General features: G+C 37.4%; 1 protein-coding gene across 1 annotated transcript in view; it reads left to right on the top strand.

The window, feature by feature from the left end:
- The window catches only part of MYT1L (myelin transcription factor 1 like), a 220,988-nt gene that overhangs the window by 112,098 nt on the left and 84,032 nt on the right, over window positions 1-24,858 (top strand). The window contains exon 5 of the mRNA XM_053938244.1: window positions 3,202-3,575. Coding sequence (XP_053794219.1) covers window positions 3,202-3,575 — 374 coding nt within the window. The remainder of the gene's footprint in view (window positions 1-3,201; window positions 3,576-24,858) is intronic.

Below are 24,858 nucleotides of genomic sequence, written 5' to 3'. Positions count from 1 at the left end.
GCCCTGAATCCCAAGTAATGCCATAGATTCTCACAAACTTTATAATATATTGTGTAGAAGACCATAAAGATGTGATAAAATCTTAAAGATGGCAAAAAATGGCAGTGATGATTTCTTTCTACCTTTGACGAATCATTTGCATCTAAGAAGTTGTGCAGTTCTTCGTAGTTGTCAAATACAAAAATTAAACAACAGTTCAAACCAAAATAGATGTATTTGTTATCCCTCTGTCCTTTGTCTCACTTCTTACACTTCTGTGAATTCCAAAAGAGATTGTTTTGGGGCATTACAAGTACTTGGTATTCTTAAATGAAAAAAGACTGGGTCAGGATGGAATTAATGTTCTGGCTTTAGTGTGACAAAATGGCCATGGTTGGATGGGACTTTGAGCAACCTGATCTAGTGAAAGGTGTCCCTGCCCATGGCAGGGGAGTTGGAAGTAGATGATCTTTAAGATCCCATCCAAACCAAGCCATTCTGTGATTCTATGAAAAATTATAGTTGGTATGAATGCCAGTGGGGAAAAATGTTCACAGTTGCACATCTGTGGGTGCCCTTTTAGTTCAGAGCTGGCCGAAGTGTCATCAGTGCCACTTGAAAAGTTCTAAGAAGGTTATAATAATAAGAAAAAAGGAAATCCTGGGCATTTCTGGGGGTAAGCCTACTCACATCTTTGGAAATAAAGACCAGGATTTTTAGATCATATAATTTAACAAATAACAGCATTGAAGAAGCTATGGTGAGGGTAGTATGCATCCGAAGGAGAAAGAACAGAAAGCAAGACACATCCATTCAGTAAATGTTAACCTGTCTGCTTAAATCATATTGAACTAATGTGCAAGTTTCTACAAGCTGCCTGAGCCCCAGGACGTGATCAACTCTTGTTTTCCAGGATGCAGCCTCTCTTAGACACCTAAGAGAAACAGATTCCTCCCTAATTATCTAGCCAGTTTTCTCGGCACAACACACACTCTGAAATTCTAGTTCTGAGGAAAAATTTGTCTGCCTTCTCTCAGAGCTCCATGAGGAGAGTTTAAATAGGCAGCTGCTGAAACGCCATAGCACCAGGGAAAGCATGAAAATAAACCTGCAGAACTAGAACAAGGAACAGTGCTCCCCTTTCACCCTATGTATTATGCAGTGTCCAGACTGATTGAGATTAAATTCCTGTTTGTGCCTTGACTGTGATTATGTGGAATGTTTTCCATGGAAACATGTCCTGCATTTCCCCTTGTTTCTGGGCAGCTGGATCCTGACCAAGAGGAGGACTTACAGGACAAGAGGCAGGACATTCATTTTGCACTGAACTGTAGTAGTGATCTAGGACAAGGATTTCTTCTGTATTTATAGGTTTTACTTTGAAGTGTCTTTAGATAGAAACAAATATAGTACAAAGAGAAAACACCAGAAGCTTAGGGTGCCCTATTTTTTCAGGTTTAGGTCTCTTAAAATTAGTGAAGATTTGAGCTTTTGCTTGCCTGCTGCATCAGTTTCGCACTTCCAGGCGCACTGGGGCTCATCTTCCATAAGAGGATGCTCTTCTACAAAATATTCCTTCTGGATGGAGCATGGCTCTGCAGGTTGTGGATCTATTCCCCCTCTAGCCTGCATCAGTAGGCCTCAACTTTGATGCAGCTGTCTGGAATCCATATTCTGCTAGTATTACTACCCTAATCCCAAGTGAGGTGCATTGGAATCTGGCTAGATGGTTGTACTTAAAATTATGCAGTATTTCTGTATAGTGTCAATGGAGGCAGGTGTTTTTAGGCATGCTGGATTAGACTTCAAAGACACCTATTGTCCCCACATAGAGAAAGGTGCCTGTGTTGCACAGAGGTCTCCTGTAGCAGCTTTTTCATGAATACCATCTTTTGTGACTTAGATATGTATGTGCCAAGCAGACTGTGAACAAGTGATTTGAAATTTATGCAAGACAATACGTAAGTTAGGCACTTAAATAAAGTGATTGGGTGCTTAAATAGATTTTTTTTTTTTTTTACCTAAGTAGCAGTTTCAGTAATTGGGATGCATAGCTGCTGGGATGCAATTAAATTAGACCAAGATCAAGACTATGAGGACATCACATTGAGTAGTACTAAATGTGGTGAAGCACCAGATTTTTCAGTGGTCTGTCAGCAGAATATGAAGCATTATTAGAGTAGAAGAAAATAAGAGATCATTGGTATATTGGGATAAAGGGAGACAGAATATAACATAAAAGGGTAAGTTATTAATAGATATGCAGAAAAGGTTATAAAGAACAGTTGAAATATTCCAAAACTAATTAATCACAGGAAGAAGACTAAAAACTGATACAGCTTGAGTAATGTTATAGTCACACAAGAAAAAAGTTCAAAGATGAGGTTCTTTGAACAAAAAATAATGCGTGTGTGCAGTCACTCTGAATAGAAGGTTATAGCGGTTACACAAGGGAGATCAGGTTCAACAAACACAGATTATGTGACATTTGAGGAACGGGTGGCTACTCTGGTCTAGAAGACCAAGACTCTGGAATACTCTTTCTGTTACAATGCATTGACAAAAGATTTTGTTTATTGATTGATTTTTTTTTTTTTTTAATATGAGAACACTTGTAACACTGGCCATGATAATTACTGGGTTGGTTGTGTTGGGGAGTGTGCTTTCCCATTTGTCCAGCCTTGTAGCATATAATAGAGAAAAACAGTGGAGAATTTAAGAGTGATTCATTATTGGTTTTGTGTTATTATGTATAATAATAACAACAAAAAACAACATTCAAAATATGATCATATTTTTATTATTTAAGTATCATTGAAACATAATTGCACACAATCAAAATACTGAGCACTACAAAATTTTGAAGCATTGCTTTATTCCTGAATTTTGTACTGCTAGCTACAGGTAGGACAAGATTGCTGGTTTTTTAACTATATTCATCTGCCTTAGAAAGGAGTGTAACATGTAGAAGATAAAGATGAATGAGAAGGAGAAACACACATTTTTATCACTTCTGAAGCTGTTACGCTGTCGTGTATGTGTGACATTTTCAGGCAAATAATAGCACTTGCATTTTCACAGGTTTTGTGTCCTCCCCTTGGTCATCTTTACTTTGAATAAATGCATTTTGCAAACAGCAACTAATCATGATGCAGAATTAGAATATGACTAAATAAAATCTGGAGGATAGTGTTATAATTTTCATCTTTTATTTTTGAACAGTGTTTATGGCTGTCCATTGGCAAAAAAAAGAAAAACACAAGATAAGCAACCCCAAGAACCAGCCCCCAAAAGAAAACCCTTTGTGGTTAAGGCAGACAACTCTTCAGTAGATGAGTGCTATGAAACTGATGGAACAGAAGAGATGGATGAAAAGGAAGAGGAAGAAGAGGAAGAGGATGAAGAAGAGGAGGAATATTCTGATGATAATGAGGAGCAAGGTGATGAGGAGGAGGATGATGAGGAGATAGATCGAGAAGAAGAAGAGGAGATTGAGGAGGAAGAAGAGGAGGATGAAGAGGAAGGTGAAGAAGTGGAGGATGAGGAGGAGGAGGAGGAAGAAGAGGAGGAAGAAGAGGAGGAGGAGGAAGAACGTGGTAATAATCAGAGTATTAGTAAAAAGTAAACAATGTGTGTTTTCTGGGTTAATCTTCTAGTGTGGTGTGTGAGGATTGAGCTGTTCAGTTCTCATTAAAGCTAATGGAAGTCATGCAGTTAAATCTCTCTGCTCCACACTGAAAATATATCCCACTGTGTTCTCTTAACATTTATTTTAATAAGTCTGTCTTCCAAATGTTTTTAATACACCAGCACTCACATTTCAAGCAAGGAGGGTGGAGGTATGTTTGTGCTAAAAATGCTTGCATAAAATGTGATCCTAGTGTGGATTAATGCATGCAGTTACCAGGAGAATATTCACAAAGGTACAAGCAAAGCATCAGCTACAGCTGGGTGCCTGTACTGATCATTTGCAAGGGTATTTGCTAGATCTGTTTACAGAGTGTCAACAATTGCCCACATAAATTCTGTCACAATTTTGCAGATAATTTTTGTGAGCAAAAATGGACCTCTTCCCTTTGAAAATTTTGCCCTATACTTCCCCCTACCCCAAGAAACTATTCAGAACTAACTATTATAATATACTTTGGTTCTTTTAGACTTGAGTTCTGTGTGCTTTAGTTGATTCTATTAAAAATATAGCGAGTGACAGTTTTACGTAGATAACGTCTTTCTAAAGTTTATATATTTTTGTTATCATGCCATGGCATAAATGCCATTTAGACATACAGGCTACTGGTAGTAACCAAATTAATGCAGTAGCAATGTGATTGATTAGCCCATTCAACTTTCTCTTTTTTTTGGGATATTGGACTTTATATAATACTTTCAAAATATGTAATCACTGTCCATTTACTCCTTATGCTGATGACAGACATCGTAATGCACTGGGGTGAAATGAAAGAATCGTGCAAAAATTAATGAGCTATCTAAAAAGTATTTTGTTCCCATTTCCAGGGAACACGTTTTTGGTTGGGTAGATTCACCTTTCTAACCAATAAAAATATAAGAAAAGCTTTCAGCACTCCTCAGTTGGATTCCTCTTAGGAACCAGGTATGAAAGTTGTGTGACTTTTGTTTCAGCATTCTGTAAGGTCAGATCTTAAATCTTAAAGAAAGACTTTGGAAGTGTTCTTTCTCTCTGGGAGAGATGGTGGCCAGCTGGGTGGCTATCAGAGTTTTCTCAGATACTGCATCTGCGGTGTTTCCTCAATTGCCTGAATTTACCACAAAATTGGTAGAGGATAAATTGTCAGTCTTAAAAGTTGCATGAGTTTGATGCAACAAGGAAGTAATTTCCTTTTGCAGGGAACTCTGCTGTTTCAGAACCTGGAAGAGAAGCTGTGTTAGGCCAGGCTGATGGTGCAACTGCTGTTGCTCTCTTGATGAGCAAGTGTGGAATGTCCAGCAGTTTCTTTAAAAATAGTGACTAAGTTTGTTGGTGTATAGATTATGGTGCAATTGCTGCTGTGATTTCAGCTGACATTAAAACTTTGAATCTACACTATCAAAAATGATGAAAGGAAAAAAAAAAAAAACTAAAGCAAAACTCAAGAGCTCAAGAAAATTGCTTCTGCCAAGCCAGCAGGCTTGATACTCAGTTTATTTTTCTCTGATAATGAAACACAGTGGTTTACTTATTCCAACACAGTTACACATGCAGTTAGTGGTCCTAATCAATGTGAAGAGGCTGACATTGTTTTTTGACTGCTTTCCTTCCATATATAGTAGGCTGTGGTTAAGAACTGCAAAAACTTTACAAAGGTACCTCTGTTAGCTGCTCTGTGTATTATTTGAAATTAAAACTTACATAGGTCAAGTTTTTCTTAGAAACTCATGCTATTCCAGTAATAAACCAAAAGTATATTAATAAATAAATATATGTTCTATCTAAATGATAAGGCATTAAGAAAAATTCCTCTTGAAATCAGAAAAGTGATTATAGACTTTCATTTGAAAAGTATCTCATGATCCTTTTGAGTATCCACATAGTAATCAGTATGCAACAGTCCCAGTTGGAGCAGACATGATTTACAAGGAAGAGTTTCTAGAAATTAATTAGGAAGATAGTATGGAGTTCCTTATGTCTATGTCAAAGAGTAGAGAGTGATAACAGTTTGGTTGTGGTGAGGTCTAGAGGCTAATCAATAAATAATATTTTAAAAATAGTTTCTTTCCTATGGTTTCCAAGAGGGGTACAGATGTTTCACTTTATCCTGCTTGTAGCATAATCTGCATTGATAGAATTAGGATTGCTGATTTTCCAGAAAAATAAGGTGCAAAATTATGTATTCTTAAACTACATGGCCTGAATATGACTCTTGCCTTATGTATTGACTATATGAAAAATTAGATCTGTCTGCTGTGAATTTAGTAGTCTCAATCATTTGCTGCTCACTAGAAGACTCACTATAATATTGTAGCAAGCCACCTTATAAGTCACCTTAGCAGGAAGCCCTAATGTGCCATAGTGTTCCTGTCCCTAGAAACAAAATGCGGAATTATCCACTGGTCACCAGGATACCTACACAGTTCACATGAAAGTTTCTGTCACTAGTGCTGTAGATGATAGCAGTTCAGAAAATTTCCAGAAGTAGCTATGATCTAGGTGAATGAAATAGTTAAAATTGTAAGTATTGGTGACAGAAGAATTCCATCAGCAAGTATAGGATAGGACTGTAGAGGCACAAATGGGGAGGAGGGGGAAGGGAGAGAATAGGATGGTAAGAGTAAGGTATTTTACCATTTCTTAGGTCAAATTCAGTTTTCTAGTAGAAAAGGGTAAATTCTGGGAAACTCAGGTATGTCACTGGTGTGTCATTGCCCATTCCTTTTTTGCTTAAAGAAATGGGAGTTTTGGATGGGATTCTCAGCAGATATGGATAGTATACAGGTAATGTAGATAAACAATTCCTATTGGAAATACTTGGACATTCACTGAAACCATCACAGCCTTTTAGAAAATCACATCTTTGTAGCCTTATCTTTGGTAATCTAAATCTTGGAAAAAACAGATCTATCCTAACAGTCTGATAAATCTCAAAATATCAATTTAAAACTACAAGGAAAAAAAACAACCAAACTTTTTTTTGATGAGTCCTAAATTCTGTGCTTGTACTTCTGTACACAATCCTTTGAACCAAAATTCATGTTTTAAACTCTCCATCAATAGCTAGCATATCCTCTAAATTTCCATTAAATCTGAATCTCTTTAAACAGTAGGTATTTATCCACCTATCTGTGAAGAGACTAGAGAAGCCCTTACGTTCAACACAACTGCTAAAGGAAAGATGAATCTTTCTGATTACCCTTCTGTCCCAGGAAAAAAAAGGAGAGATAGAGACGACCTGCGTTATCTGTGATAACCTAACCTGTAAATTGAAATACAAATGGGACGGAGTGAAAGTAAAAGCTTCTTTTGGAGCACCCATTCTCTGTGATGGCAACTGCCGAGAACCTTTGGATTAAAAACTGAAGTGTGCATTCAATTTTCAAGATAAACCAAAGTACTTTCTTCTGAGATGAGCTTGCTTCAGGTAGTTAGATCCTGAAGACCTTTTCACAATGCTTTTCTATTTTAAAAAAATCTCCCTTGGAGAAGCTCCCAGAACAGATGTTCCAAGGAGCCATTTAGTCCGTATCTCAGGAAGACATTCAAAATGCTTATACTCTGGGTATTTTCTAATCAAGAACAGGAGGAGTTAGGTTGATTCTAGACCTAAGGAAATTGGATACATCATTCAAATCCATTTCACAGATGATGCTACATAAACTATTGCAGTTTCTTAAAAGGTGAATTAGGATTCTTTTAGATAGTCCCTTAAATTTTCTATTGAACTCAAAGTAATTTGCATAACCAGTTTACTAATGTGTGGTATTGCACCTAATTTTTTCAAGTGAAATGCACTTCAGAAATAGCTGTAAACCACAGATAGCAGTGTGTATTCAAAGGAGACACAGTACAGGTTTTTCTAATAAGAAAAACTCGCACATGGACAAAGAGATAGATGTTCTACTTGTTTTCATATTTCATAGAACAATACAATTATTTAGGTTGGAAGAGACCTCTAAGATCATTGAATCCAACAGTATTGTTTAAATTGTGGGATTGTTTTAAAAAAATCATAATATTTTTGTGTTTTTCTTTCATTTGCATGAGCTCAACACAGACCCTCAAAATGTGAAATCCACCTATCAGGTCTATTAAGATTGTTATTGCCCTCCAGTATCTTCCTGATCCCCTTAGCAGACTGCATCTGAAGCACTTGTGTCCTCTAAGCAAGAGGAGATGCAAACACCAATCTAAAAGTTGAAAGAAGTCCATGTGCTGAGGAAAACATGTTGCCACAGAGCTTTCCAGCTGTGCATGGTGCTGAAAACACTCCTGATAACAAACATCTTGATGAAATGAAGACAACCTATCCATATTAGCAAGGTCATCTGTCAGCCTGCTGACCACTAATCATATTCATTTATTCAAACTGCTAGAAGGAAAATGGTCATCTATTTGGTGAACACAGTAGGCATTCAGTCTTAATCAGAGCTGAGAGCTACACTCACGTGTACCTCACAGACAAAACACCTAGTAGAAGTAAATTACAGCTTTAAATTAAGAGACCAGAAAGAATAATTTCACTGCCTAGGACAATGTGTAAGGGAAAAACTGTCTTTTTCAGGGCCAAAGAAGACTAAAAAAATACCTGATGTTTACATAAGACAAAGCAGATCTAAACTCTTTGCTAATGAATTTTACTGCTGTACTGTACCTCGATAAAAGAAGATACCCTATGCTTAGGGTGTCTCACACCCTAATAATAACCACCTGAAGAAAACAAAAAGAGTTGCTGCTAGCAGATATTATCCTGGCCATTGCATTCTTTTCCTCTAGATATAAAGTTAAAGTTACTATTCTGGTCTAGTTACCGGTCTGGTCTGGTTAAATGCTCAATCCCGGAGTCATTGAGTCAAGGCTCAGGATAAGAACTTCTATTGATACTGAGATTATCTCAGCTGATTAGAGCATAATGCTAATAATACCAAAGCTGTGTGTCCCTTTATGGGCCATTTCCTTAAGAGCTGCACTTGATGATCCTTGGAGTTCCCTTCCAACACAGAATATTCTGTGAATCTGTAATACCTGCTTTTTCCATTGAAGAAGCAAGCATGGATTACAACATGTTCTGCTTTTTAGCTGTTTATATTTCATACTGAGAGATTCAGACTCAACATTTTCACTAGAAAATTTTATTGGAAACAATGCAATTAAAACATTTGGTACTGGTAGTTCAGGCCTGGAAACCCCAAGGTTGTTGAGTAGGATGGGGAAACAGCAAGCTGGTAAATACCCCCCTGGATACTTCTAGTTCTTGTGGAAAAAGTTTGGATCTTTTTGTTATTGTCATGTGTTTGTGATTGGTTGGTTGTTCAGTTGGTTGGTTTGTTGATTGCTTAAATATGACTCAAGTGTTAGTAAATTCTGCTTTTAACTGTGTTCCGTGCTCAAGGTCTTTACTATACATAGACAATATAATTTAAACTCGCTAAACAGCATTATCTAAATGTAATTTTTTAATTCTCTGAAGTAAGATTGGGTCTGATACTGAGTTGTTTGCATCAAGACAAATGAAGAATAGCTTTGTGTCAGTAGAGTTCAATTTATGTGAGGTGGTATGTTGCACATGTCATCCCTAAGTTTTCCTCCATTTGAAGAACTATTTTAGAAGACTTCCTTCAATTTGAATTTTTAAGTCAGAAGCTCAGTAAACCTTCTGGGCTGTGTCTAAAAACTTAGAATGATATTAACTCTCCACCTTTAGCAATGTACTTAAGTATCATTCTCATGTAGAGGTTTACATATTTAACTCCTTTCCTACAAATAAAAGGACTTAAATGATAATGTGAAATATCTGATCCTTCAAAAGGAAATTATTCAATTATAGCTTTCTGCAGTGTAAAGAAATTATTCACCTTTGATGAGACAGATTATAGATATCTGTCATACAGAACTTTTGTTGATGTAAGCAGCAATTCTGTGGAGGACATTGGTGTACTTAAAGCGTTCAGGATCTGAACTGAAGGCCTCAGTAAAAGCATCAAGGAACGCATTCAGCACCTCATCTGATTTCAATGCTGCTTTATTCTGAAACTGCTTCACATGGCATGGGGCTGCTTGTTTGTGTTTTTAATACACTAACCCCTTCCTTCAGTGTTAGCTGAGCATGTGATGTTGAGCCCTTGTATTGTCAAATTGTTTCAGGGCTTGTATGTGACCAAAGCTTTCTCTATTCTTGCCAGAGCAGTAGGATTGGAAAGGAACCATGTCTCAGCAGCACTGCTTTGGATTCTCACAGGTTGCAGTCCTCAAGAAAAGATTGTCTTTTCTGCATTTCCCTTGCAACCTTCTGTCTGCAGAAAAAATGCTGAGTGGGTCCTTGATTTTTTTCCTATTTTGTTTGTTGTCTGGCAAGATCTTAGAGTAAAAGTAATTCTTTCTGGAATAAGATGGATTGGAGAAGAAATTAAAGTGCTGTAGTCTTAGAGCTGTAGCTCTGTTCTCACTTAGACTTTCTGTAACCTGTTCATTGCTAATAATCTTCTGGTTTTGGCACAACTGTGCCAAGAAGCCAGTTGGTTGTATGATGTAGTGCTTTTAAGAATCAATAATTAACTCAATTACTCAAACTGCATATAGCAGGTCTTTGCATCCATATTTGTAAATGACCTAACACTGTTGTAGAAGGTCTCTCATCTGGAATTTGTCACTTTTAGAAACGTATTCAGGGGTTGTACAGAACTGAGCTCTTCATGATCTCTCTTTGAATTCCTTTGTCTTCCACAGTGCTACTTCAAAAAGTCCATTGTACTGCACCTTACACAGTGACCACAGATTCTGTGTGAATCCTTCTGGACCCTACAGATGTAATGATTCTTTAAAATAATATTTGCTTGGTCAGTATTAGAGGTTCCTGTTTTTCCTCTTGTGTTTAGAGTGCAGCTCTACGAGTAATTTTGATGACCCTATCAATTCACAATTCTCACTGGGCTTACAATGTTTGTCCTAAAAGAGTGAACACAAATGGTAGCTTTTCACCCTGAAAAGCAGAGAACTTTATTTGGTAACTGTGGGAGTTAATTTTGCCCTATTAGAGCTCCTCCAGGAGATAATAAAATGAAATAAAATTACAGACTGGCTTGATAATTTCTTCAGATCCATGTCCATTCTCACTAATCAAATTTGCAGTCCTATAAAATGCCTGAAATCACAGAAATTTTTTTAACTGGAATATATAAACCTAAAAAAGAATTCTTTTGAAACAAAACCATTGATGTGTAATGAACATGTATATGTAATTTTGAAGACTTTTGTGTTATGGAAGCATTTCCTCCTTATTTTAAATTTCTCAAAACAATTGAATTTTTTTTTCTTTTGTCACTTATATCACATATGACATAGTCTTTTTACCATAAGAAATACCTGCCCTTCTGTAAATTAATGTATTCTTCAAATTTTTTTCCTTGGGAGCAGATTTTGGGAGCTACACTTACTGAGCTGGACAGCAAGGAAGGCCAAGTCATTTAGCAGAATACAAAAAAAAAATCCCAAAACAACTTATGGCAGGAAAGAAACCACCTAAAGGAGGCTGGGTTTGATCACTGTTGTTGAAATCCTCAGAATTATGTGGTTACATCAAGGCTTCATGCAGAAAGTACTGAAAATTGTCACTAACATGAAGCATTTCAAGTATCCATACCACCACATGGAGAGTGTGTCATATATTATATGCTGTAGGCAGTAAATATTATTGCTATAGCAAAAATTTGTCGTGGCTCTGTCAGAGAAAGTTAACAGGATTGGCAACTCAAGACTTAGTCAGGGTTTATTAGGTGAACTCATAATCTGATAGTTCTGTCATCCCAAAAGCTTAATTTTGCAAGCTATAGTATTAAATAGGAAGGGTAAGTAGTAGTATTGCTGTGACACTAAAGGAATGCCACAGGAGAACTGAACTTAAAATTACAAAAACAGACAAATCAAGCAAGCATTTTCTTCCTTGTGCTCCACAGACATGGATTACTGACAGAACAAGGGCAAGGTCTGTGTGTCATGAACACTTCCAGTCACCTAACACAGGGGTGTTTGCAAAACTGCTCAGGCCCTTGTCAGACTAGGGTTCTGTCATTACAAAGCATATGTGGTGAGATTCCTTACTATTCATATATACTTTAGGGCAAGCTGTGCAACTGCTTTTCTTCTGACTTCTATTGTATCACATCTATTGTTTCACCAACTGCCTCCACTTATTATAGAAGTTCTGTATAAACAAGATACATCTGCTAAGCAATTTATTGGACACCCTGTAAAAAACTGGGCTGAAGATTTACAGAATATTGTCATTCTGTCATCTGCAATAATTAAAACACTGTTCAACTTTAAGGCTGGCATTCAGTGGAAAGTCAAAAATTGTTTCTTCTTCTACTGCAATGTGTTGAATAAAACTTTGCCCTCAGATCATTAAGAGAAAAATATATTTTAAAAAGTAATAGTGGAAATAGAGAATAGCAGATCATTATTAGGAATGATTGTTAGGAATAGGGCTGAATTTGGACTTACAAAAAGTATACTAAAGTTTATAGTAGTGTTTGTTTATTAATCTAGTGAGCACAGTCTATGAATATCGTTCCCTGGAAATACGGCCAAAAAGGACAACTTTTAGATGAATAGAAACTGGAGTCCTAGGATTAGAAGCCAAGGATCCTGTTACAATTGTGGAGTGAGATAAATGTTTCACAATAGAATGGAATGAAAATTCTGCCCCTATCTGTAATGCAGGTGCCTGAGCTAAGAGTAACAAGTGATATAGGAGTTCAATGCCACATGTCCATCTTTCCTAACACAGGAGGTTGGAGACTAGACCAGTGACTGCTTTGCACAGGGAATGCTCTTACACATGCTGGTGGAGCTCTATCACACCCTAGAAAAAGCATTCAAGAACTGCCATGGGCCAAGGGGGTCATTCTCCTGAGGAAGCAGGCCGTGCTGAGACGTGTCTTTGCTCCAAGGACCCTGTAACCATCTCATGGCTTGACTTCTTAATATTAGGCTACAAAATCAGTCCTGGGCACAGGGAAGAGACTGCATTTCTCTTTTCAAGGCAAGTGTCCTTGTATAATATCTACAATAAACACATTGTATTTTTGCATGACCAAATAACATTAAAAAAAAGTATGGGTCTTACTCTGCTCTTGTGTTTTCAGCTTCCTAATGGAGCTTGAATCCAGTCTAGCTTTTATTGTGGTGACTAGCAAATGGTTTTGGGAAATATGGTATGGAATCTATATAAACCATGAGAGCTTTTACTCTTCTGTTTCTTTAGTGAGTGACCCACTAAACAATGTGTTTAACCTGGGTGATGGGCAGGTGGGGGTGAGCAGGGGAAATGAAGAAGGAAACAGGCTGTTCTTTTCTTGTCTACAAATTAGGCAAGCCAATCAAAGCAACACTTCATGGAAGCCTTTTTCTTTCAGGTATGCATTAGAGCATACCTATTGGATTAGGTTTGTCTGGAAACTTACATATGAAAAGACCCAGTCTCTAGAATCTTCTGGTGCTTAAATAGGAGATAGGTGGAGAGCTTTGTGAGGCTCGAGCTGTACACATCAAAGGAGAGCTTTGAACAATTGTTCAGTGTTAAGATGTCTCCCAGGTTTAAGGCACAGATGAGTATAGATGTAGTTGTATCACCAAGAAAAATAGAAATATGACTGTTCTTTTCTATACAACATGCCACATGAGAAGTCTAATCTGAAAGTGTTTTAGAAATTACTGCTGCTATTTGTAAGATTTTTTTAAGTGATTTATGTTGAAATCCCCATTAAAGATATGGTATGAGTTTAAGAAAAATTTTGATTCAGCAGCGGGAGGGTCTTCAGACACAGAAATGGAAACAATAAGTTTCAAACGTAAAAGGGATGACAGGGCTTATGCAGGAAAGAAAAATACAGAAAGATGTAAAGAAACACTTAGGAGGTCAGCATAGGAATGCTGCAGAGAGCAAATGAAATATGCTGTTAGGATTTCTTTATGGACAGCAGGAAATGACAGATGTGAAAGCTGCAGTAAAGAATCTGTGTTTTGTGGAATCTTTAAATTAACAGTTAAAAGGCTTTAAGACTGAAGATCAGGGCTAAACAAAATACCTACACCCACAGACAATGCAGCACAGTTTTTTCTGTTATATTTTCTCCTCCTTAGTTATATGTGAGCATTTTCCTATAGTTCATAATGTGAAGTAGCTTGCTGTTTTTTTTTTTTCTTAATGATAGAATTCTTTATCATTGTCGTTAGTAGAATCAGAACTAGACACACTCAGAGCACTTTTAGAACCCCATCCAATATGTGTGGACTCTCTCAGACTTTTTATAATACTGTAAACAAGGATTTTTAAACTACACTTGATGTCTCTGTAAGATACAAACAGCAATGAGCCAAAATTACTAACTGTTTAAAAATGCATAAGTAAAATTAATAGCACTGTATTTATTAAAGAAAGAATTACTCTCCTCTGGCAAGTAAGTGTTTTGCTTGAAATCTGCAAATTGCACATCATTGAGAAGATAGGCAGTGTAGAAATAATATACACAGTTTATCTGAGTTTTAGGAATGGATTTGATGCAGTTCCATTTAATAAATTAATTTTAAGTCATAAAACCTAATACAGCACCAGATACGAAGGAACAGAGAGGAAAGGTTCATGTTGGATTGGTTAATTCCATTGGCTCAGATGCTTTAGTGCACAGAAAGTTAATGAGACTAGAACCTAAAAATAGTCTCACAAAAGGCAATTATAAGAGAGCAATATGTCAAAGTGAAAAAAAAAAATCCAACATAAATAATTTCAGGCAGAAGTAAAGGTATTGACTTTATCTCACATACATTACTTTAACCAGAGAACTCCAGCAAAATAACTTCTAAGCTGAAGGATCCAGACTCAGACTCAGGGTTTAGTTTCGTATGGTGTAAGATTGTCTCTATACCTACATGCATGTCTTTTGGAAAACTGGCTGTTGTGTTTTTTTTTTTTTTTGTTTTGTTTTGGTTTTTTTTTTGTTGTTGTTGCTTGTTGTTTCTGCGAGGATAGTTCTTTTCAGCCCAGATGTCATGCACTGAGGCTGTGCTGCTGTACTCAATTTAGGCACTGTGAGACTGGCAACAAAGCCACTGCCATCATAGCTGGTAGGTACATAGTTAGTTGGAAATGTATAGAAATGTATGTATATATGTAGGCTGTTACATTTGTCCAGCAAATACTCTCCTTTTAAGAGATATAAGCTTTCATCATCAGGACAGATATTCCAGTGCAGATCTGAATAGCAGTGTGAAATCACTCAAATTCTAAAATGGGAGCAATGTGAGGTCTTTAGGTGGACAGGTACTTGGAAGAGCCTCACTGGAAATATCTTTTCAGATGCCATAGTGAGATAAAAGTTGAGCTATATCTGGTACTATAGTGTACATTTCCTGCATTTAACAGGTGTCTGGTACTCTACTCTCATTGTTACACACTTCCAGTCACATGGGCTATCTGTACACAGAGATGGCAAATATACAGAAGGCACTAAAGACTCTTTGCAGCTCGCTAAGAGCCATTGAGTCACCATTTTCTCTTTTTTGAGGTCCACTGTATATGTGTATTTGGCTGACTGCAGTAGCTTGGTTGGGCAGGGTTGATCCTGGCTAGATGCCAGGTGTCCACCAAAGCCACTCTTATAATTTCCCTCCTGAGCTGAGATAAAGTCAGGGAGAGATAACTCATCAGTTGCCATCAAAGGCAGAGCAGATTCAACTTGGGGAAATTATTTGAATTTACCAATGAAAATCAGAATAGGATAATGAGAAGCAAAATAAAGCCTCTTTTACAGGGTCTACCTGCTCTCTCCAGTGGTGCAGGGAGAAAGGGAATGAGGGTTACAGGTTGTTTCTCCTACTGCTTCCCTCTCAGGGAAAGGAGTCCTTCCCCTGTTCCAGTGTGGGGTCCCTCCCATGGGAGACAGTCCTCCATGAATTTCAGTTTGAGTCTTTCCCATGGGCTTCAGTTCTTCACACTGCTCCAGCATGGGTCCCTGTCTACAGGGTGCAGCCCTTCAGGAGCAGACTCCTCCAGTGTGAGCCCTCCATGGGGTCACCAGTCCTGCCAGCAAACTTGCTCCAGCATGGGTTCCTCTCTCCATGGGGTCACAGATCCTGACCGGAGCCTGTTCAGTGCAACCTTCCCACAGGGTCATAGCCTCCTTCATGCATCCACTTGCTGAGATGTGGGCTTCTCCACAGGCTGCAGGTGGATCTCTGCTCCACCATGGACCTCCATGGGCTGCAGGGGCATAGCTGCCTCATCATGGTCTGCACTGCCGGCTGCAGGGGAATCTCAGCTTCAGCGCCTGGAGCACCTCCTGCCCTTCCTGTTCCTCTCACATATTCTCACTCAACTCTTCCCTGTCTGCAGTTACTTCTGCCCAATAACTTCTCTTTTTCCTTCTTAAATATGTTATCACAGAGATGTTCCTACCGTCACTGATGGGCTCGGCCTTTGCCAGCAGTGGGTCCACTGTGGAGCTGCCTGGCATTGGCTCTCCTGAACATGGGGGCAGTTGCTGGAAGTTGTAGCCCAACCTGCTACCAAAACCTTGCCATGCAAACCCATAGTAAATGGTTTACCTTTGCCATATACTTGTTCCTTCTGAAATATGTTTTCCATTGATCCCAGCTTATGGGTTTTCCTGCCTTTGTCCCTTCAGTCACATCAATCAATGACTACATCCATGCTAGTGAATAAAACAGACCACAGTCCACTCATTTATTGCTGAGTTCAACTGTTGCATGATTTGAGTGCATATACAGCTAATCTTTTACCTTCAGAAATATGTTCACCACATTCAAACTCCTTGGGAATGGTCCCTAACCAGGACCTCTTCACTTCATCTGGACACTGGTGGAAAACTGCTAAGTCGTTGAAGTCAAAATCATGCCAGAGCCTCCCTAAGAGTATAGCAGCATGAATAATCACATTCCACTTCTCCATTTACTGTTCTGTCCCTAATTAATAGGGACAGAAGAGAATATTAATAATAGAGGTCTATAACCAAAGAGGTAAAGAATCCTTTGTACTTACTTTCTTCTTATACTATGGATTATTACTCAACCTTCTCTGTCATGAGAACATAGGGAATGAGACAAATGTAGATTAAAAAGCTAGATGAAAGGATAAAAATAAAGGAACAAACATCCTAACTAAAAGCTTTACATTTCAGATGAAGTAAAGTCTGGCACTTGTGTGTGTAGATGTCTTTGTCCTTCCAGATTCCTTGGCACTGAACTCATTAAGGGCATAAAAAGAGACATGAAGAAGAAATTTCAGTGATACCATATTCAGCAGTTCTCTCATCCTCTAGAATGGTAGTGATATGTGCCTCTGTCCCTTCAACCAGTCAGGTCAGCTTATCAAAGCACAAATGCTTTTTTTGCTAATCAAACACAACTATAAAAAAGTAATTAAACTTATAATGGAGACCAAACAATAATGCAAATCATGCATATATCCCATCCAAAGCATTAGTAGTATCTCATCCACACCAGCCTTTCCTGATATATCTTTGTCTATCCACAACTAAAAGATAGTTCCTTTTGGGTAGCTCCCCATTCCTTCCACTCAGCAGTTCCTACTGTGTCATACTAAAGATACCACTGAAATTCAGCAAGGATCAACTTGAAAATTTTGAGTAAAAAAGCAATAAGGATAGGATTCACCCCATCAGTTTAATTGATAATGAATCAAGATAAATAGTCCCTTCTGGGGGATAATTCAGCCAATCTACTATAGATACCTAGGTTAGGATGAAAAATCACATCCCTCCCCGGATGCTTGCTTTTGTCCATTAGCTGTAAATGGAATCTAGATGTGTAGTTCATATGGAGCCATGTTCAGTATGGCCTGACACTGAGCCAGAGATCTGATATGGAAGAAAAAAACAGTAAAAAGAGATTATATATCCCTATACTAAGGATTCCAACTTCTCGTCTCAGTGAGAAAGAAAATATTGCTTTATGAACTTAAAATGTGTTCTTCAGGCTGCATCCTTTGTAAAGCAATGAATATGGGGAGGGATGTAGGCACAGGTCACTGTTTCTGGAGCAGTCTTAGGAATAGCCCCATGAGAAGCTCCGTACCAAGAGCTCTCTGAGTGGGTGTTCTGCCATCAGTGCAGCTGGTCCTGTGCTCCCCTGCTGTCTTCCTGCTGTATCCCAGTATCTGGAGAATAGCTTTGGCTTCCTCATTGCCTGGTGCCCTGCTGAGCTGTGGAACCCTGAGAGAAGGCAAGAAACTGCCAAACTCCATTGAATCATTATAAGGCTGTGAGATAAAATATCTTGCCTCCCTCATATCGACTTCCTGGGGAGAAAAAATAGGGTGAAATGAATGCCAGTCATCAGCTAAAGCCATCTCATTATCTGCCCAGACAGAAGTCAAGTTAAAACAATTAAGGGCTACCTGAACCTGATTCACAAAGTGTGGACCAGGTGGGAGTGACTGGCTAAATTGTCCTGCCCTTGCAAACCCAGCATATCCAGTTCTGTTCACAGATAATCTCAGCAAGTTCCTTCTCAAACCTAAATATATGCCTTCATACCAAATATTGTAGATACTGCAAACCAAAAAAGCAGGCTTCATACCAATCAAGGACCTTTCCTACTTAAAGGTATGCCTGTAGGTAACCAAAAAGTATTGTCTGCTGTCTCTGTGGTGGAGGAAAACAAGATAATTCCCAGAAAATTAACGGCCTTTTGACTTTTGGAAATAATGTTTGGCTGTCAGGATGAAAAGACTTGAGAAACAGAAATCAAAAGGAAAAGAAATCATTATTACATTTTATGCAGCACTTACTCTTTTGTATGTGGAGTAATAGGTCCAGTTTTGGGCTCGTCAACACAAGAAGGTCTTGAAATATTGGAGTCCAGTGATGAACAACCAGGATGATTAAAGAGCTGGACCACATGATGTGCAGAAACACTAAAAAAATCCCAGTTTGTTCACTTGAGGAAGAAAAAGCTAAGGGGAGAACTTAGGCTTCAACTACTTGTACAGAGAGTGGACAGAAGGTGTTAGTGTGTAGCACAAGAGACAAGACAGAAGTTGTAACAAAAAATAAATCCATTTAGAAATAAGAATGAATTTCTCACGATGACAAAAGTCAAACACTGGAATAGTTTTCCCAGAGATGTTGTGGTATTTCTATGCTGGAAGACTTTTAAACCTGATCTGACAGAACAAGGCCCTGATAATTGCTCTAAGCTGGCACTTTTTTTGAGCAGGTGTTGGACCACATAGCCTCCCGAGTTCCCTTTCAGCCTCAGCTACTGCATGATTCCGTGGCAGCAGTGCACTGTCAATAGCATGTAACAATCTCTTATGATAAAAGAAAGGCAAACAGTATCTTGTGGTGAAATGACAAAATCTTAAACATACTGGCTTGAGTCAGAACCTAGATAACCTTTAAGAAGCTCTTGCAGTCTGGCACTTGAAGGAAAATTACCTCAGTCATAATTTTGTCAGAAGACCTGTCAGATATCCTTAGATCCTTTTCCAAAACTCTACTGATACAGGTAGCTCATAGGGATTTGGATTGGGGAAACTTGGATGAATAACAAATGACAGAAAATTTTAGAAGTACGTTGCTGTGTTTTACCTAGTGCTCTCTGTCTTTATATTAATAGGAATAAACCAAGTAAGAACATCCATATTCTACCAGTACTTCATGTGAACATTTGTAGATCAGGATGCTTGCTATTCATGCAGGCGTGACACAAGCAGAGGCATAATAATAGGTCATACGAATGTCAAACCAAAAGAGTGTTTCAGGGCATTGGTTATATAAAACACCTGCCTTTAGACAAGAATACACTGATTTGTACAGAAAACTAAATCTTCAAAACGCTTTTATACCAAAATAATTTAGTAATATTCTTTTAAAAATGTGTTCAAATGGCAAGAAGATGAATTAAAAAGTATTATCTTAATGTGTTAGTCTTTATGTGTTAGTAATCACTCCACAAACGGAAAGAAATTCAGATCTGTGAGGATCACTTTTGGTCCTTAGGGAAAAGTAGAAAAAAAAAAAAAAAAGAAAAAAAGAAGGTAGTACTTAAATTTTCATCAAGCAAAAACAGATAAAAAGTACCTATAATAAATGAACCTCTAATAAATGAAAAGATCAAAACATAACAGAAGAAAAAGGAATTAAAAGATACATAAGGTGGCAAATTATGCATATTTAAAGATCTGTATGGGCTTGATGCACTGTAGTCCTCACTATTAATTTATAATACTGACTCCTACTGTAACATTCTTCAGCTCAGGATTTCTTGCCACGCTTAAGGACTTCTACTCACCATTTATTTTACTTTGAACATTGGTTATTAATTGAATACTATAATTGTAAGAGAGTCTAAACAATAAGTCCCAGTATTATAACTATGGTAAGTAGTTGTAGCAGACTGAGGGGGAGAAGTGGAAAAATAAAAAAATGGAATATAATGGAACAGCTAGAGAGAATCAATTAACTAAGTGAACAGTTAACTTTTTCTTTTGACTTCCACTAAGTATATAAGGTCCCTAAAGGAACCAGTTGTTATAACAACCAAATTCCTTGGGTCTTTACCTATAGCACTTCCAGCATAAAAGAGCATTAGGAAATTTTGCAAAGGTGAAGAAAGGATTCTTCATGCACATGGTCAACTTCAGAGTTCAGTGCATCCCTGAAATATGCATAATCAAATGCTTGGGCTCTAATCCAGATCCCATGTCAGTAGGAGTGTTTAGATTTTTGGAGACCTTGCTTAGGTCCTCGGAGAGCTACACCTCTGTTTTTTCCATGTGGAGTGGAGAAGTTGAGAGCTCCCTGAGTTTTCCACCTCTTCAGTTTCCTTACTCACAAGATACTCCTCAAGACGGCAATTTACAAACAATCCCCCTCCCCATATTATGCTGTAATTTTCTAAGATTTGGAATTCGTTTGTGCCAACATTGTCTTGCTAAATGTTTCTCATAGGCCAGCTGTCAGAGACTGTAGTGTGGAGATGTGTACATATACTTTGCATTACAGCTTAAAGGGAGAAGAACGGTGATGCAGTAGTGTCATGCGCTGAGCACTTAGGAATTGACAAGTAGCAGTGGCAAGAGCAGTGAAGTGTTTTAAATCAGGAAATGCTTCCTGGATAATGAAACCATCCATCTGGGCAGGAAGCCTGTGTGACCACGTATAGGTTTAGCTTCTTAGCCATCATGTTTTCCCATACTTGGAAAAAAAGTGAGTAATTTGATACACGGACCACAGATCTGGAAAGTCTTTTTTCTGAAGTTTGTCCTTTGGTAGGAATATAGCTGCTATTTCTGAAGTATCATTGCCTCTCTCTGCAGAATCTCTCAATCTAAATGCTGTGTATTTTCCTTTTCAAAGGAAGGTGGTGTTTTGCATGACTCCCTACACTAAAACCAGTAAGCCATTTCTTCTGAAAAAAATATTGTTTAAAATTGGATGTGATAGGAACAAAAGGAGGAAACAGTCGAGGATGTAGAGGCTATAATTCTTATTCTCCCATAACTCCTGGTATGACATGGAAAGAGTCACTGAAGTTCTCTGTGTCTCAATTTCCCATCTGTAAAATGGGGTTAAAATACCTACCTCACAGGGGTGTTGTGAGGCTTTTAAAAATAATGTTTGTAAAGTGCTTTGAGATCCTTGGATGAAAGGTGCAATAAGAAATCAAGCTATTCACTTTTTTTAGTGCAGTACAAGTGCACTTCTGTCGAAATGGCTAAAGGCTTCCAGCTCTTAATAGCTGTTCTACACTACTCCACTATGATTTCTTCCTGCCATTTGTTATATATGCTGGGAGTTAAAAAGACCAAATTATACAATCTAGAATATCTAAATTGTCATGATATTTTGTGGAAGATGGCTAGAATAATCTGATATTCTTTTTAAACTGCATTGTGTATTCTTTGTCTGTGCAACCCTAAAGTTAACATAAATAGGATATATTATAACTTTGTGCATTCTGCACCTAAACTAGCTAGCTTGTGTCTTTGTGAGAAAAACTCAGTCTCTTCACAGAATAAAACCCTTCAATTTGCATCACTGGTTCCAAAACTTATGCAAGGGGTAGAGTAAATCTTTTACCTCTCCAGGTTTTGCAGTCATTTAACAGACAGCCATTAAACAGCACACTGTAAAGGTAATTACTGAGTTAAAGATCAAATCTAAGGAATCACAGAAATATGAAATGAAAGCAAGATTAAACTTTACAAACCTGAATCAAAGAAAAGGCATATAGTTCACATAGAGTGGCTAGTGAACCGTACTTCCTAGAAGACCCTTAACTAATACACAAACAGATTCAGTATCTAAAATTTCATTTTGATAAACAGATGATACAGGTGCCTCACCAGAGCAAGCTTAGTATCCAAGTGTTATTGAGGCGATGGCATACATAAATATCTTCCTCATTAAAATTAACTGCTGCATGGAGATTAGAGACATGAATAAAGTAGTTGTTAAAGAAAGGAGATGCAAAAAAAGGCCAAAAATTAAAATATGAGAAATGAAACTTATTCAAATATTTTGCTTTCCTGCCTCTGTCATCTGGGATTAGTGCTTTACACTTTCTTCTCTTCCACTAACTTTTCCTTCTTCATTTTATGACTGAATGGATGGGAGACCTGAAAAGGATATAGCCAAACAAACAGAATAAAAAAATACTGTAGTTACAGCTTTCACCCAGCTTACCTACTCAAAAGGAATTTAGATGTCTTCTGTCATACGATACATGATTCATATTTTGACTTTTCACTTGTGGAGGCAAGTTATAACATATTCCTGCCCTTGGTGATCATTTACAAACACATCTCCCCCTTTTAAGAAAAAATCCCTGAAACTTTTGACGTTTCAAAAATTGGCCTTCAATAGTCAGTCATACCTGAGGAGTTCTCAGGATGACTTGAGAAATTTTTTTTTCTTTTTCTACTGTATATTTCAATATCAGCTAGATTTGGACTGATTTCACCAGTGTTTGTTGATACCTCATCCTAAACTTGAAGGCACTGGCAATTTTGGAGCTATAGCTTATTGCTTCTTTAATTACTTTGATGTTCCTTTGCTGCATCTGATTGTCTGTCAGTGTAGTTACAAGAAGCGCTCCACAAAAGCTTCAATTTCTATGGAACAATCTCCTTGGCACCAGGTTTTATCCTTAATGTTTAAATTAATTTCAGACTTGTTTGTACATTTTACTTCAGAAAATTATTAGTGTATTTGCTTTTCAAATAGCACAGACTATCTGTGATATCCACTAATCCTCTGTTGCTTTCTTCTATTCAGTTATTCAAGATGGACATTTTTAAAATAGGAAGTGTAAGTGGCAATCCTCACTTGTACACTGAAAATCTGATATTCTGATACCCTTAATTTTTGTGGCACTGAAACAGAAATGTGAAATATGATGATCTTGGAAAAACATAGCAACTAAAGTAAAAACATCTTTTATGATAAAGAGATAACCCACTACTGGCTTGGAATACCTTGTGATGTAGAAATACCATACAATCTTCCTTATTAATTATCTTTCCCCTGTATTTAAGCAGATAGTATGTAAGATATAATATTTTACCATTAGAGCATTTTTTTTTTCTAGACATAGCCTAGTCATGAACTAGTTCTGCTGCTTAACTACAGCCTACTATCATCCCAGGATCCCTAACCACTGTGTAGAAGAAATACTATCTTTTGGCTGAAATATTAATTATTGTGCTGTTTAGCTTTGTATTTACAACTCTTGATTTATTATCTTGAATACTGACATAAAAACTATTTTTATCAAACACTATTTCCTATTATCAAAATGTTAGTGCACAAGCCACCTACTACCTGAAATTTCCCACTTTGATTTGTTTAACCTAAAATATGAGCCACACTTCAGAAATTGCTATGTGCTTAGGTGTACTAGTGTTGAAAATGCATCTAAGTTGAAAAGATGCTATCAGAAGTTGATGGATTAGCTCTTGAGCAGGTGTTAATTATCCTAGCTCTACTGGTTTCTTTCAGTTTGCACCAGCTGAAAAACTGACCTAGCATGTCACTGTAATGACAGATCTCAAACTTTCTTGTCCAGTGCTGGAAAACATTGAAATACAGCTTGGGTAGCCAGTTATCAAAATATAAGTTATGCAGTGTTCATTACTCCATAATTATGAATGTGTGTTTTAAGACTGGGTCTAATAATGACGTAACTGAGTGAACATGAGATACCAGAAGATACTTTCTGAATGATATTCATCTGACTGAATATGGGTATCTTTAAAGTGGGCATCAAGTCTGAGTCCCTTTGTTGTCAATGAAGAGAAACAGGCACTTCTAGTGCTTATCAGTTTTATTCTCAAGAAGGTATCTTAACCAGATCAGGTGGGCTGTGTCCATAAAGTGTCTGCTTCTCTTACTGACTAAGGATGGAACCATGGATGTAGATGTAGGAGTAGGTGTCTGCCTTGCTCATGTCTGAAGTTAGGTGAGGTGAATCTCCTCCTCAGTGCTCCATCTTACTAAGCTCTCCCTATTTTATTCAACAGTTAGTAGAAAAAAAGCTGAGTAAAATGTGGTAACTCTGCACCATTCTGTTACAGTACACAGAAGAGTAAATAATAGCCCTATCATACATATATGGCTATAAAATTTGGGCTAGCATATTTACTTAAAATTATATTGTGCATATAATTCCTTCTATCCTCCTTTCATATAAAAACGCTTTTAAAATTCTTAACTTCTCCACAGTTGAACTGAGAGATTTTGATTTTACTGATGGATCTACTAAGTAAAATGCCATTTTAATCTTTTTGTATAGCTATTGGTCAACTAGTGTTAATGGTGTGTATGGTGTTAAAAATGTGACTTTTTCTTCTTGGAGTATACTCTTTCTCTTTTGGTGAATGGCATTCATCAGTAAGAGAATAAATCCAGTAGTACTCACTCCTTTGCCATCTACCATATTTACAGGAAATACAGGAGTGAGAAAAGTTGGAAACATAGGCAATTATGTCATCTGAATAATGTGATTGTAATAAATCCCATAAAACTGTGAATATAGAAGTGAAAGGAGAAACATAAGTATGCCATAATATTTAGCAGTAGTAGTAATTAGCATTTTGATTGCCTTTTTCTTATCAGTTCTGTGAAAGAAATTCATGTGAATAGCAAATAAACAAAAATAGCCCTATGGAC

This window comes from Vidua chalybeata, chromosome 3 (assembly GCF_026979565.1).
Source record: "Vidua chalybeata isolate OUT-0048 chromosome 3, bVidCha1 merged haplotype, whole genome shotgun sequence".
Lineage (NCBI taxonomy): Eukaryota > Metazoa > Chordata > Aves > Passeriformes > Viduidae > Vidua > Vidua chalybeata.
Note: the sequence above shows the minus strand (reverse complement) of the source record. Positions and strands in the feature narration are given on the sequence as shown.